The sequence below is a fragment of the Lytechinus pictus genome, chromosome 10 (assembly GCF_037042905.1).
Source record: "Lytechinus pictus isolate F3 Inbred chromosome 10, Lp3.0, whole genome shotgun sequence".
Lineage (NCBI taxonomy): Eukaryota > Metazoa > Echinodermata > Echinoidea > Temnopleuroida > Toxopneustidae > Lytechinus > Lytechinus pictus.
The window spans coordinates 8,274,103-8,288,760 of record NC_087254.1 but is presented as its reverse complement, the minus strand read 5'-3'; the positions used below and the strand labels follow the sequence as shown (position 1 = coordinate 8,288,760).

General features: G+C 34.6%; 1 protein-coding gene across 1 annotated transcript in view; it reads right to left on the bottom strand.

The window, feature by feature from the left end:
• Positions 1 to 10,994: 10,994 nt before the first annotated feature.
• The window catches only part of LOC129269705 (synaptogyrin-3-like), a 35,345-nt gene continuing 31,681 nt past the window's right edge, over positions 10,995 to 14,658 (bottom strand). The window contains exon 4 of the mRNA XM_054907206.2: positions 10,995 to 11,216. Within this exon, the coding sequence (XP_054763181.2) occupies positions 10,995 to 11,216 (222 nt within the window). The remainder of the gene's footprint in view (positions 11,217 to 14,658) is intronic.

Genomic DNA, 14,658 nt, shown 5'->3' with positions numbered 1-14,658 from the left:
GCTTAAATCTTGATTAATGCAACTTTCTTTTTTAATCTTTACTGTTTGGATTTTAAAAATTTCTTTCATGTCTAGACCGTGAAGGAAGTACCACTCACTGTATCTAGAAATGCACATGTAAAATATAGTTGTATATATTTTTGTGACAATATTTCAACAAGCGAAATGAATATAGCGATAAATTAGATTATGAACCGTCAGTATTATTAAAACCATTGCCACAGATTTCTAGATAGCTACAATTACGAGTAGCCATGAAATAATATGATGCATTGTATGTCTTGCAGAAGAAATAGCAAATGTAGTACTGCATTGAAGTTGTTGCCATAGAAATATGTAATTGTGAATTATGCTATTGTGATACATATAGAATGTTGTGCAATTATTTTTTTGTCGTGAGAAGGGAAAGATTTGTTTTTTATTGCAAATGATGTGTCGTTCAAGCTGATATTTTGTATATATTTTTTGTAATTTATTCAGGTTTGTGTGATAATGAAGTGTGTTATTGCAATGCATAGAATAACATGTACATTCTGAGAACATTCCGTTTGAAGTTTATAATACAGTGTATAGTCCTGGAAATGATTACCTACATGCATATATAAGCATTTCAAAACTTGACGTGGGGTAACTTTCTTATTGCGTCTATTCTATTTTTCCTTGAAAATCCTCTTCATCATTTCTTTCACTTTAACTTGCTCGCAAAATGTGATTTCATTAGACATTAAATTTTTTAGATTATGTTGGATGGATAACTAGTATACATCCATTTACTTTCATAGCAAACAAAAAATGTGAAGTTTCCATGAGATTGCCCAGGTCCTGCCAGGGCTTTCATAACGCATCAAATGTCAACATTCATGTCAGGAGCTAGCTTGAAAAACACGGGCCATGCGGTTGAATTAGCCAGAATACTGTGGATGTGAGAATGCATGGAAAGCTCATTTCCAAATGTTTTACTTCGCATTGTGTAACTTAAAATATATATTTTAAGGACGTTCCACAGTTAAAGTGAAATCCATGTCATTTTCACCAAACTTTGCACATAGATACTTTAGAACCTTAATATTCGAAATATGCAAAAATTAACATAGGTCCATGTGCTTGATTTTTTGCTATAGAGCTTCAAAGTTCACCCAAATTGATGTTCTTAAGAATTGCGCATTCAAAAGAATTTGGCGTTTTTAGACCGCCCAAGATTACTACAATGAGTTTAAACCTCTATTACTCAGTCAAAATACATGAAAAAGTCATCAAATTTCGCAAGAGAGTTAATAATTGTATCGTTAGAATGGAGAATCTATTTAAAGTGCTATTTGTCTGCAATTTTTAGTTTAACAGCACTGTCAGTTCTTAAAAATGACGTAAGAACTACAAACGTACAATAAATGATGCACTTTATTAAAAATCCATGTCATTTTCACCAGAATTTGCAGAGTTGTAGAGGAAGGTATACCTAAGAGGTACAAGCATTAAAAAATAGGGGTTCATGTGCTTGTTTTTAAACTATCAGCATTTTTATTAGAGCCAATGTGCTTTTTAAAACACCAAAAATGCGCCGAATGCTTTGTATCTATGTGAAGAAAAAATCAAAACCATTCTACCATTTATTCAAACTCGGGGTAATATTCGTGATTCTTGGCAGCACTGCAGAGTAAAGTATTTTGAAATTGTAGAGGTTTTTTTGGGGAATGGTCCATGGACTAATTCCATTTTTTAGCTTCGTGAAATAAGGCATCGGATCTGCAGTTAAAGTGCAGAAGATGAGAAAAATCAGCTCATACCCGCAGCTAATTAATCACCTGTTCATCCATTGTGACGTCAGCGCGCAGAGTGTAAACTATGCGCAGATCATAATGCGCACAAACATAACTGTGCAACGTCCTTAACAGACATGTATGGACAGTGATATTATTGCTTTCAAAGTTTTTGTTCAAAGACAGTTTCCAACCCGGGTGTGGGGGGGGGGGGGGTTCATGAAGAGTTTTTCACTGATGTTATAAGCTACTGGAAATCCTTGTATCTGATTGGCTGATATCAAATTACTCAGTGAAAATCAGCAATGAAACTCTTCATGAAATGATCCCTCTATGTTTGCCAACAATAAGTCAATTTTCAGAAACTATTGATTAAATACGAATCAAACAGATGGCAAATTGCATGCAACAAGGGACCGTTTCATGTTGACCCCAAAATATTCTCCATCTTTAACTGAACCCTGTGAATGTAATAGAGACAGTACTCACCGTAAGAGCCTCAATGAATGTTATATATTGTACTTCATCAGAGATCATAATGTGTAAATTTCCAACATTGTAATGTCCTGTACCATGAAAATGTGATAAAATACACATAAAGTTGATATTAATGTCATTTCCAATGTCTGTACTTGTGTAATTTTATAACGTTGAATATGGAAATACATGTGAAATAAAATTACATGTAAAAACAAGGTTATTTTCCTCTTTCATTTGTTTCATTTGATACTCCATCCCAGTACAATTATTGTGATTATCTTCACAAGTAATTGACGTATCATCACAAAGTTCAAAGAGTCTTTTCTTTCATTCAATTATAAGATACCTACTTTGTGCATGAGTGAATAAAGACAATTTAAAGAAGGGATACTGAAAAGTCTGACTTTGAGGAGGATACCAAACCATACAATAAAATATTACACAAATAAACCACTTTTTATTTCATAAAACAAAACCATTTATTCAAATATCCCACTCTTGTTTACTAAATATTTATTGCTCTGGATAGGGTCAAATTTCACCAAAAATACAAAGTCAATCATGTGCAATAAAACAATATCACAAAATCAAGTCATCGTAAACCATGATAGAGAAAAAAGATACAAGCACTACATATATGATGCATATGGCAAAATGGAAACATGAATAATATCTAGAATAAGCCATGCAGGATTTGGTAGTATCAGCAGATAATCCAAATATTTTCTGAAAGTCCAACATTCTTGTAGAGCAAAAGAATTGAACAGATTCTAAACTGGAAAGTATGTTGTTACTTATAATATTCAAACATTATATAAACATTGAATAGATTTCAATATAAATGAAAATTTGGAAATATGAAGAAAATGACAGGAATAAGTAGGTAAACATAACTTATATTAATAACAAAACAAACACGATCAGAATGAATTGATAAACATAAATTCAGAGAAGCGAAATATACAGTCAACTAACTTAAACTTGGTTTTCTAATGTCACAATGATATACTTTGAAATAATAATTGAAACCTATCAATTTTTCATAGTTTAGGAATCTCGCCTTCTATATTTCCTTCAAAATGCATTATAGTTGTACATTTTCTTAGCTTTGTATTAAATCTCTTTCACCATCAAATTTGCAGAAATTTAATACATTTTATGTCGTTGAGATAACATACTGTGAAAAGGGCAAATATTGATTTTAAAGAAAGAAAATGAAAAGATAACTACACTGTAGAACTGTGCCTTAAACAAGGGGTCACACCTCTGTATATCTTCCCAAAAATTTGCAAAGTCAAGTTACAGTATGTGCTTGACCTCGCAACACAATTTATAAACATAAACATTGAAGTGTCACAAAAATACCAGATCAAAGGTATCGTACGGTTGAAAATATAGAATGCTTGCCTTTCTTTGCTTTACACAAATTGCAGCTGTCATTCTTCTTGCAAAAAAATATTAGAAAACTTAAATGGAATTTTAAAAATCTGTTGTTTGGCTGGGAGAGTGTAACTCAATAAAATGTACATCAAGAAAAGGCAAATCCCATTTTTTGCTCAATATGTGAATACTTTATTAATATAGAATTTCAAAATATAAAAATGCTTGCCTTTCTTTGCTTTACACAAATTGCAGCTGTCATTCTTCTTGCAAAAAATTATTAGAAAACTTCAATGGAATTAGAAATCTGTTGTTTGGCTGGGAGAGTGTTTCTCAAAATGTACATCAAGAAAAGGCAAATCCCATTTCTTGCTCAATATGTGAATACTTTTATAGCCTGCATTATTCACGTCTGATGAACAATGGAAGATTGTCTGAGGCTTGTAAGACATAGCAGATAACAATGCATTATAAACTGGATTATGTTGGTATTTACTGAACAGGTGTATAAAAAAAAATGGGGTTGAAGGATTAACTAACTGAAATTACTGCATCCTATTACACAAAATAGACATAAACATATCCGCTAAACCACCTTATGGAAACTTAGTATTCCCACACCTACACACTCCGGATGGGGTCTAATCGACACACCTTTTTTTAATCACATGAAATTTACTCCCATCAAATGAAACTTACATACTTCATAATTGACATACTTTATAACCGACATAGTTCACTCATAAAACCACCTGGCTACTGGGATTACAAGTTACAACCATCTTGCATTCTACATGGCTAGACCCAGAAGGGTGTTTTAAAGATTGTCACCAGTTATTCTGTTCGGTTACAGAGATGCCAACCTAAAGGGATGGTTGTCAGGAATATTTACCATATTTGTCAGGAACAAATGGGAGTTTCTCAGGAACATCCCGCGAAGTAGCATCGTTTATACGCTCAACCACCCAATCGCCATTGACATTGTGCATGCATGAACCGCGGCTTGCACTCCGCACTTCGCTGTGTATTCAGCAGCAGCGCGCGGAGGCGCTTGCAATAGAAATCTCAGTAGAGAAACTCCCGTTGGTTTACCGTTGGCCACACACACGCTGCATGCACGATACATGTATACACAATACACGCATATACATGCACAATACACGCATATATACACATGCACAGCAAAGCAATACACAATACACATGTATTGTAGTTGTTTTTTCCGTAACCTTTTTATTGTTGCCGTAACACCGTAATTGGAGGAATAAAATCGGAACAAATACGGCGAATCCATAACGGTTGGCATCTCTGCGGTAAGATAGGGACTTGAACCACGCATCCAATGATATTCTAATACCACTGAGCCTGAAAAATTTGGGGGAAAAATCCATCCATATTTTATTGTTCGAAATAGAAACCAGAAATGAAATGCTCCGAAAATTTGTTTTGCCCAATTGATCGTGGGCCCGGCAGCCGCTGTGCAGCGCCAGATCGACGAGGCTCTATCCCTTTAATCGTTGAACGCCAAACAGGGTAGCAGCAACTCCCATCTTTTAACATGTTTTGGTCTGACGCAGCCAGGGTTTGAACCTCCCGGTTGTGAGACGGATGCTCTACCAACCGAGCCAGTATTAATGTCAATCCCTGAACTTAGTACAGGTGAATCTGTTCAACACACCTTGCATAATTTGGTATGAAAAAAAATGCTTATATGTACATGTTTGTTAGCTTGGTTTATCGATGCAGACTGCACAGTCTTGCAGAATTTAAACCTCACTGAAGGCAAGGTAACAGTCAGTGTCATACTGACCATTTTTATAAGTATAAGCTACCCAAATGCTTGCAGCTGATTGGCTCAGAGCAAATCATCTGTGAAAATAACTTCATGTAATTGTTCCATGGAAACTCCCCTGTGTAATGAAACTTAGGAAATCCATTTTCCCAAAGCTTAACTTGCAGATCAAGTATTACTATTATATGTAATTTTCACAGCAGACATAGGGTCTGGACAAGCAAATGCCAACACCTTCTAAGCTATGTATAGATGTTTAACACCCCTTCAGCCCTAACCAACAACCAGTATTGACTACTCTCTATTAAGTTGCACCTGGGTTAACAAACATTCAATAACTCTCGCACAATAATATCCCCATCGAAACATCAATAAATAATTGCTATATCTGTGACCTTTTGATACAGTAAGGAAATCAAATGATTATACAAATTCATCCAACATACATAAAACATGTCAATAATCTTCTAAATTTGTCAACATGGACCACACTCCCACCCCCCCTGCATTTTTCATCCCTCCCACTTCCAAAAGTTTTAGAGTACCACAAAATGTAAACTTACATTAAAGATGACCTTTAATCACCGAGGGTCATCTATCTGCTGCACATGCTATCAAACAAAACAAGTTTTTTTTTCATTATTTATGAAACTACACTTTCATGAACATTCTTTCAAAAGAAAAAAAAATTCTTTGTATTTACTATAGGGATTAAATAAATATCATGTATACTTGGTTATAAACATCCCATGTCACTAATAACCAATGAATACCACAATACCAATATCATTCCTCTCTGCTGATTAAGAACAACCCGACAACACAAATATTCAAACTTTTTTCTCCCTTTTGTGTGTTTGTTTTCAACACTCATATTCACATTTATATCATAAGATACAAATTGTTGTCAAACCCACTTTCAAACTCTCTGCATAATTCTGAAATATAATATTCAATTCCACTCTCAACATACTATATTTTTCACAATATAATATTCTTAATTCACACATAAAGCTATCAATCTCTGTCCGTACCTAATATACAACAAGTTTGTTATTATCTGCTCTATACTGTACATAACTTGGTATTTCAATGTGGAATGTATATTGTATGGTTCAGCTAACTGACCCGACAGCTTTACCTTTAGAACACAAACATACATGAAAACTGCATACATGGAATATCCACCATATTTCTATCGATTATCAGCTGTTAAATCACTCTTTGAATAAAGAAAAAGAAATAACCACAATCAAAGAGAGGGTCGATTCCTTCCAATTTCTATTGAAATTGACTTCCATTATAGCAAAAACAGTTAAAATAATGGAAATAATATTAGTATGATGGGGGAAAAGGACAAATCTTTTCAGCAAGTTCTAATATTCATCAATATTCAGTTAAATTCAAGAGTGAAATTCTATTGAAATTGACTTCCATTATAGCAAAAAAAAGTTTAAAAATAATGGAAATAATATTAGTATGATGGGGGAAAAGGACAAATCTTTCAGCAAGTTCTTATTTTCATCAATATTCATTAATAAATTCAAGAGTGAAATTTGCTTATTGGCTATTCCAAGAAATAGGATGAGGTTTTTCAAAGAGATTAATTAAAATTTAATTCCCTTTGTTTACGCTACAAAATAATCAGGAAAACTCACCTTAACAACATCCTGGTGTTTGGACTGTACAGACCTTGGCACAAGAGGGCGTTTGAACAATTACAAGAGCCAAAGCATAAAGCTCCCATGTTAGGATATATACACAAAATGTATCTAGACTGTCGTGTCAGTAGTATCTTGCATATTCTAATAATCACTTTTTAAAGATTGCTGAATATTGATTGAGGATATCAAAACTTGACAATGCAAAATACATATGTATGATTAATGTAACAACAATTTTCAGGTCCAGGGAATGTATTAGAAATTCAATACATATTTTTCCTCCATCTTAATCCTACATTTAAGCAAACATACTGCATAAGGAATACTTCCCAACTTCCATGTACTTGTCTTTTTATTTCTTATTGAATGAAATACACACCAGAAAATGACTCTCACCATTGCAAACAAAGAACATAAAACTTGAAAATTATGCACTTTTTTTTCTTTCATATTGAAATGAAACACTAGTACACACCAGAAAACGACTCACCATTGCAAACAAAGAACATAAAAAAACTAGAAAGTTATTGAAATCTCTAAATTCATATGACTGATCCACGTATGACTGAATTGAGTCAGATTGCTTACAACAAAATGATAAAATAAAGTCAGATAAAATGGAATATAAGTAGATTCAAGTCTTGCAATACTAGTCACAAAACTGTTCAGTAAAATATCATTTCAGTACAGCCTTTACTGTGTGACGTATGTTAATTTGGTATTAAAAATATTTAAGAGGAAATAATAGACATGCAGCTTAAAGTAGACAGAATAAGATATACATGTATATGATAGATCACTTTTATATATTTCGCTCACTGACTGCGTTGATGCGAGGGGGATGTAAATCTACATGTAGGTAATTGCCTAGTGAATTAGAGAGCAATTGCTTGACCTATATACATAAAGCATGTTAATAGCAATTCCCTCAAATCTGCAATAAAAGGGTTTTAGCATTTATAAATGAACAATTGCCCCATATTGATGGAAATGGAAGCAGGGTTTTGCAGCATGGCTCGATTGAAGAATTGATGAATACATGAAATATTGAATAGAAGATTAAACTGATATCTAAAGAGAGAGGGAGAGAGAGAGTGGGAGAAGAGAGAAAGAAAGAGGGGGGGGGGGGGAGAAAGAGATAGGTGTGGGAGACAGACATGGTTATTGACAGATGCATATTTAGATGCATGGATGTGTTTATGTCATTGCATATGTCATAGAGCATAAAGAGGAACAAGCCACATATGCATTTTGCATTTCAAGCTTTAAAAAAAAATCAAAATATTTTTTTTGTGACCTCGGCAAGATACATAAAAAGAAGAAAGCATGAAGGAAATTAGCATTTCAAATATGAAGCAAATGATAAGTCCCCTATCCATGATCAATGACATAATACCATACCATGTTCATTTCATATTAAGGACAAAAAGATTACAAAATAACTACCACCCATATTCCCCAATTCTCATAGCACCTTGAGCTACGGAATGCATATATTCATTGAATTTCACGCGATCAGATTTTGCACATTTGCATATGAATCCAAACTATTAAAGCAAAGAAGACTTTACCAGTATATACACCTTGTTTAGAAAGGCCTACAAAATAAGTGCTCGTTCTACAAAGAGGTTTAGCAATATTTCCTTTCAGAGATTATCTGCAAAATGACTGTATATAGAACTAAATGAATGCAACTTTGAGGAACCTTCAATTATGAATTTGATATTCAGAAAAGGAGAAAAGTCCACTCTTAATCTTCTTTTTACTCTGCTTCTCTACATTCACCCAACATTACCAAATATGTATTGATAATTGTTCAATGTACCTTGCCTGTAATGATCAAGAATTGTTCTTCTCATTTTACTCTTTCCAATAAGATTACTTCTCTTCTTGGGTTTTGGTTTCCTTTAACAAATTTTCCTATTCTTAAATGAATTACTGGTCACATGATGGATTTCAACCAATCATTTCAAAACAGACACTACATACTTCTTTGAAAGTGGACATGGAGTCGAGGAGAGCGCAAAACAATCTAGCTCTGAAAAACTTTGTGACAGCTAAACTAAGATCATAAGTATTACCTTGTGGAAATCCCACTTCTCTCTAAAGGAAATCCCCTAAAGCTCAAATAAATTTCATTCTTCAGTAGTACAAATTGCATGCATGACTATGTAATTGCAAATTTTTATAAACTTATTAAAGGATTCATGTATGTACATGAGCGTGTATTCTTTTACTTTCAAAAGAAAGTCATGTTTTTTCCCCTCACATACGATAATTCCTCAAAAACATTAAAAGGGGAATTTCACCCTGAAGAAAATGTTGTCGTAAAAAAATGCAGAAAAAAATATTTAAAAAATATTGGTGAAGGTTTGGGGAAAATCCATCAAAGATTAAGAATAGAATTTTAGGTTTTGGATTTGTGATGTCATAAACGGGATTTTATACCATTCGCTATGTAGGAATGCTGATCGCATATGACGTCACAAATCAAATAATTAAAATTCTAATAACTCTTTAATTCTTTGATGGATTTTTCTCAAACCTTCAGCAATATTTTTTAATTTTTTTTTCTGCTGTTTTTACAATAAACACTTTGTCAGGGTGAACTTCCCCTTTAAATGAATTTCAGTGTAGAGCATATTACGATATACATGTATATAAAACGGTTATTGATACCTTTACATTTTTTTTTTCTTCAACTGTATTTGACGGTTCATTTCCTTTGTTGAATACCAAAGGTGAAATACTTCCATTCCAATAGTCATTCTTGATGACACTCGAAATAAAAATATTCCAGAAAAGAAAATGTCCTTTAGTTTTTAGATAATATGGCCAGTAATATGCTGGTACGCTCATATCACTTCAGTCAACGAACATGGCTTATCACCCCAATACATTATATTTCACAAACAACCGGATTCGGAGCTACACTGTATGCATCCCAACTGCCTAATGAAGCTACATGTATGTCTCACTACATACGGAAACATGATATACAGTTAAACTGGAGCATCTACAGTTCTGTTCTAATATAAAAGTGAACAAATAGAGAGTCATTTTAAGTGGAATTGCTATATTGTACAAGTACATGTACATGTAGGAAAAGAAATGTTTGGAGAATTTTCAAGTTTGGTTTAAGACTGAACTGAACTAAAAAAAAAAGTAGTGAGTAGTAGAAGCAGATCTACATAATTGACATTTGCTGGACGAATCGGTCTGTTTAATTTGAAAGACAAAGTGATAAATATTACAATACGTATACATGGCCACATGCGTATCCCATGATTACTGTATAATGACGTATAAACAAGACGACTTAAAACGCGAAGTGAGCGGCAGTGACGACGGCGTCTGCTGCATACATCATTCATCTCCTGATTGGGTTTCAATTTGCAGCAGGGCATCGAAGGGTAATAACAATACCTCTCTCACACACACACACACACCGTTGCGTGCCTTTACTTTTGCATTCAAGTCAAGGGGGTCTCTCGTTAGGGTGGTGTAGCTCACTTTATAAACATGGCCTTTTCATATAACCGGTCACTCTGGATGGGACAAGTTAACTCTCAGCATCACATCATATTCTCATTATACAACACATATTAATATAACAGACTTTGGTGTTGGCAACACATTTACACGACGTTCAGGATTATCGAAAATGCAATCAAAATACACATTGATTCAATTCCTCTGTCACATATACTTTTCATTTCTTATTACACATCTTCCTGACGATATCTCCCCTTACCAACACAAGTTGGAATAATGGAACACTTTGTCTCGTACACTATTTAACACTTCTACAAAAGGAAGGTTCACCATATATCTACATTTTACAGAATGTCTGCATCATGGATGTAGTAACACCGCATCTACGCTCCTCTGGACACACAAGGGCGCTGTCCATGCCGGCCGCTAGTACGATGGAGCCTGGTACTGAGGTTGCGAGGGTGGGGCCGATAAGCCTGCATCGGACTTGGTGGCATCAAATGGGGGCTGCTGGTACGAGTCGTTGCCCACGCTGGTTGCCGTACTGCCGGGGTAAGGGGTGGGTTGCTCGCTAGGCTCAAAACTGGGGGCGAACGCAGACTGGGAGCCTTGCCTGAACTTCATGAACGCCAGCACACTAAGAAGAGCCTGTGCAGTAGGTTTGAGAATGAAAACACAGAGAGATAATGTAATCAGAGGGTCAGAGAGCTTATCATTTTGTCTACGGACTTTAGGTATCAACACTACAGAACAGTATGGTACATTTAAAAACCACCTTTGCTTTGAATTAAAGAAATTGAAATTCAATTGAATTATCAGGGTGCTACATAACTTTTTAGATGAACTTGCCCTGTTGGGCAAGTAAATTTTTAAATAGTTGGAATATACTTGCCTGAAATCTATTTCACTTGCCCGAAAAAATCCTTGAAAAAAAGTTTTACTTCTTCAAAAGCAAATATTATGGTCTTAGAAACCATTGACCTTTTTTTTCTCTCTTTTGACATGCATTTTTTTACAAAGTGATTTTATCTTGCCCGCCATGACCAAATATCGACCCTAATTTTGGTAATTCTACTGTGAGAATTTTGCTTGCCCAATTCGGGCAAGTAGTTTTGGTCTTTACTTCAAAACACTTGCCCGACTATAACTTTTACTTGCCCCACTAAAACTTTTACTTGCCCCGGGCAATCGGGCAAGTGCTTATGTAGCACATTGATTATACATGTACAATATCCATATACTGACAGGTGTGTAATATCTACATGTGGGCAATTCCATAGGTTGGTGGACATGAGCTTAAAAATTCAAATTCAATATGTAGCCCATCTGAACTGTACATTTTAATTGTTTGCCTTACTTATACTTATTGCTGGTTCTTTAATTGATGTTGAGGGCTTGAGGCAAGAAATGGAATGCATTTGTTTTACATTTTTTTATTTACACAGCCCAAGCCAGATCTCGTACAGTTTAGTGAATACATTACCAATATACTGACCAATAAAGTAAAAGAGAGGAGGAAACTTATTCAGAATGTTACCTTTAAACATAAACTGGTGTGTCTGAAATCCTACTCATATTAACACAGAAACAGAAACATGAATCTTACACACATTATTGAATTTTTAGTGACATTTATGTTGTTGACCATACGTGGACAAAATGTAACGTAACCGTAACGTGGGTAACCACTTTATCTGCACCCCTAGTAAAAACCATGTGTTCTTTATTTTTTTAATTATATACAAAGTTTGTCTCCCTAATATACTTCTTAGAAATGGATATAATCAACTTTCATAAAAGCCATGTATGAGGACACTTCTCACTTATGTCGACTTTTTATTTTATGCATGTCCAAATCATGTAACATGAGTAACCGACACATTTCAAAGATTTGCCAAGAGCATAAAAACTTTCCCAAGTTTTTTTTTGTTTTATACAAAGGATAGTCAGACTGCGTTCTTTGTTGTGATAAAGAGATGTTTAGTTCCTATCAATAATAATGGAGTTACAGCTCCAAGTATGAGTCAAGGTGTCTCCAAATGTAACGTGGGTAGCCGTGGAATAGCCCATGTATAGACATTGTATCAATTATTTCATTTCTTTTTTATATTTTCATACAAACCTATACATATATAATTTCTCCTCCACTTCATGGTTTCACCCTTTTTCCTCTAAAATTTTCTTCACTATGTTGCCATGTTTTTGCACTTTCTCCTCTTTGTATTTTGCTATTATTGATGACTGTATAATCCAAAATACATGTACCAATACTGTAGCTCAACCACTTGTAGAGCTCGAAGCTCATTTAAATACATGTAGGCCTACATGTTAAATACAGTTTAGAATGTTGGCAATGACATGTATTCCAAATACTTGAAAAACATTCCATGGCAATTTCAATAATATAATAAGAACTAATTTCACATACAATGCCATTTACCGGTACTCAAAATGAATGTAAAAAAGAAAAAGAAAAAGCAAAACATTAAAAAAAATATCCCGCTGGCAAAAATCATTTTTAAGCACTTTTGATTTCAGTTTTTGGCTCCATCCATAAATGCTGCAAACACTGAACAACCTTTAGGGCAGAATGGGGAAAAAAAGAAGAAACTGAAAAGGTCTGGAGGTGAAATTATCCATTAACCTTCTTCATGACATTTACATTTAAAAAGGAAAAATGCACATATACATGTATGTCAATGAACACATTAATGAAATTACAACAATAAAAATCAAAGTAATGATGAAGAAAGAAATGTAATGGAATGTCGTCGATGGAAAATTCTTTCCTTCTATACAGTTCTCATCCCCCCCCCCCACAAAAAACATAAATGAACTTATAAAAAAAGGGAGAAATTCTTAAAGGGAGAAAATCAAGGGCAGGGCAATGGAGTATGCAAGGATGACATCATAAGGATACTGAATCATCTTGTGAAGCTATTCTTGAAATAAAGCACCGTGCCACTCAATATAAGTCATATAGACACAGTATAGTATCCCAGCTAAACTAATTACCGACCCTCGTAGACCCTGAGAGAACCTAAATAGACCAGCTTATAAATCATCTCCCCGTTCGGTGGGATTGTAACGCTACTCGCTAGCCTTCATTGATTGGAGTGATTGAGAGGTAGTGAGAGATGTAGAGAGCCGCCACTACGCCGGGGCAGCCACCGTCATCGTATCCAGCGCAGCTCACGTCACACATAAACACACACACACCCAGATGAGCTTGCACTGCACGCAACGTGTAGCAACTAATGAAGCAAACACAAGACATTTCTAATTAGTTGAACTTCACTCTCGGTGCATCCTTCATACAGTACAGGCAGGGTAACGACTCACTACCTACCGAGCCACGTCGATTTCTTCACTTCCCAGAGATTTGCCTGTCAATGAATCGGTTCTTTTCCACTTTCTGACTCCTACTTTTTTATCCTTTCGTTTCCAACCTCTGATTCCTACTTTTTAGTCCTTCCATTTCTTCTTTCTGGCTGCAACTTTTTTACTACAGACTACATTCTATTCAATTTAGACACCAAGAGTTTTTATAAATTTATGGCAACAGAAATTGATCATAAAAAGAGCAAACTCAGTTCCAAATACATTGGTTTATGTTTTATGAAAATATGTTTTTTTTTCTATTTTCAGGAGACCACTTTTCACAAGCTACATTACTGTATAATCTGTAACATTGGATACAAAAGCTATCATACATTGCAGAGAATGGGTAGTTTCCAGAGCTCCTTTTCAATTTTCGATTGGCTCTTATACAGTATTCCGGGGGCAAAATGATCCGAGCCCCCATGTTCATGTATTTTTCCCCTGAATGTACAACTCTTCAAGATGCTGTCCAGAGATGAGATCTTACGTACATGCAAGAATCTAATTGTTAGGTACACACCTACATGAATGTATGTTTATTTTGAATGGTAAATACGGTATGTAGCTGGTGAACTGATTTAAAGGACAAGTCCACCCCAACAAAAAGTTGATTTGAATAAAAAGAGAAAAATCCATCAAGCATAACACTGAAAATTTGATCAAAATCGGATGTAAAATAAGAAAGTTATGACATTTTGAAGTTAAGCTT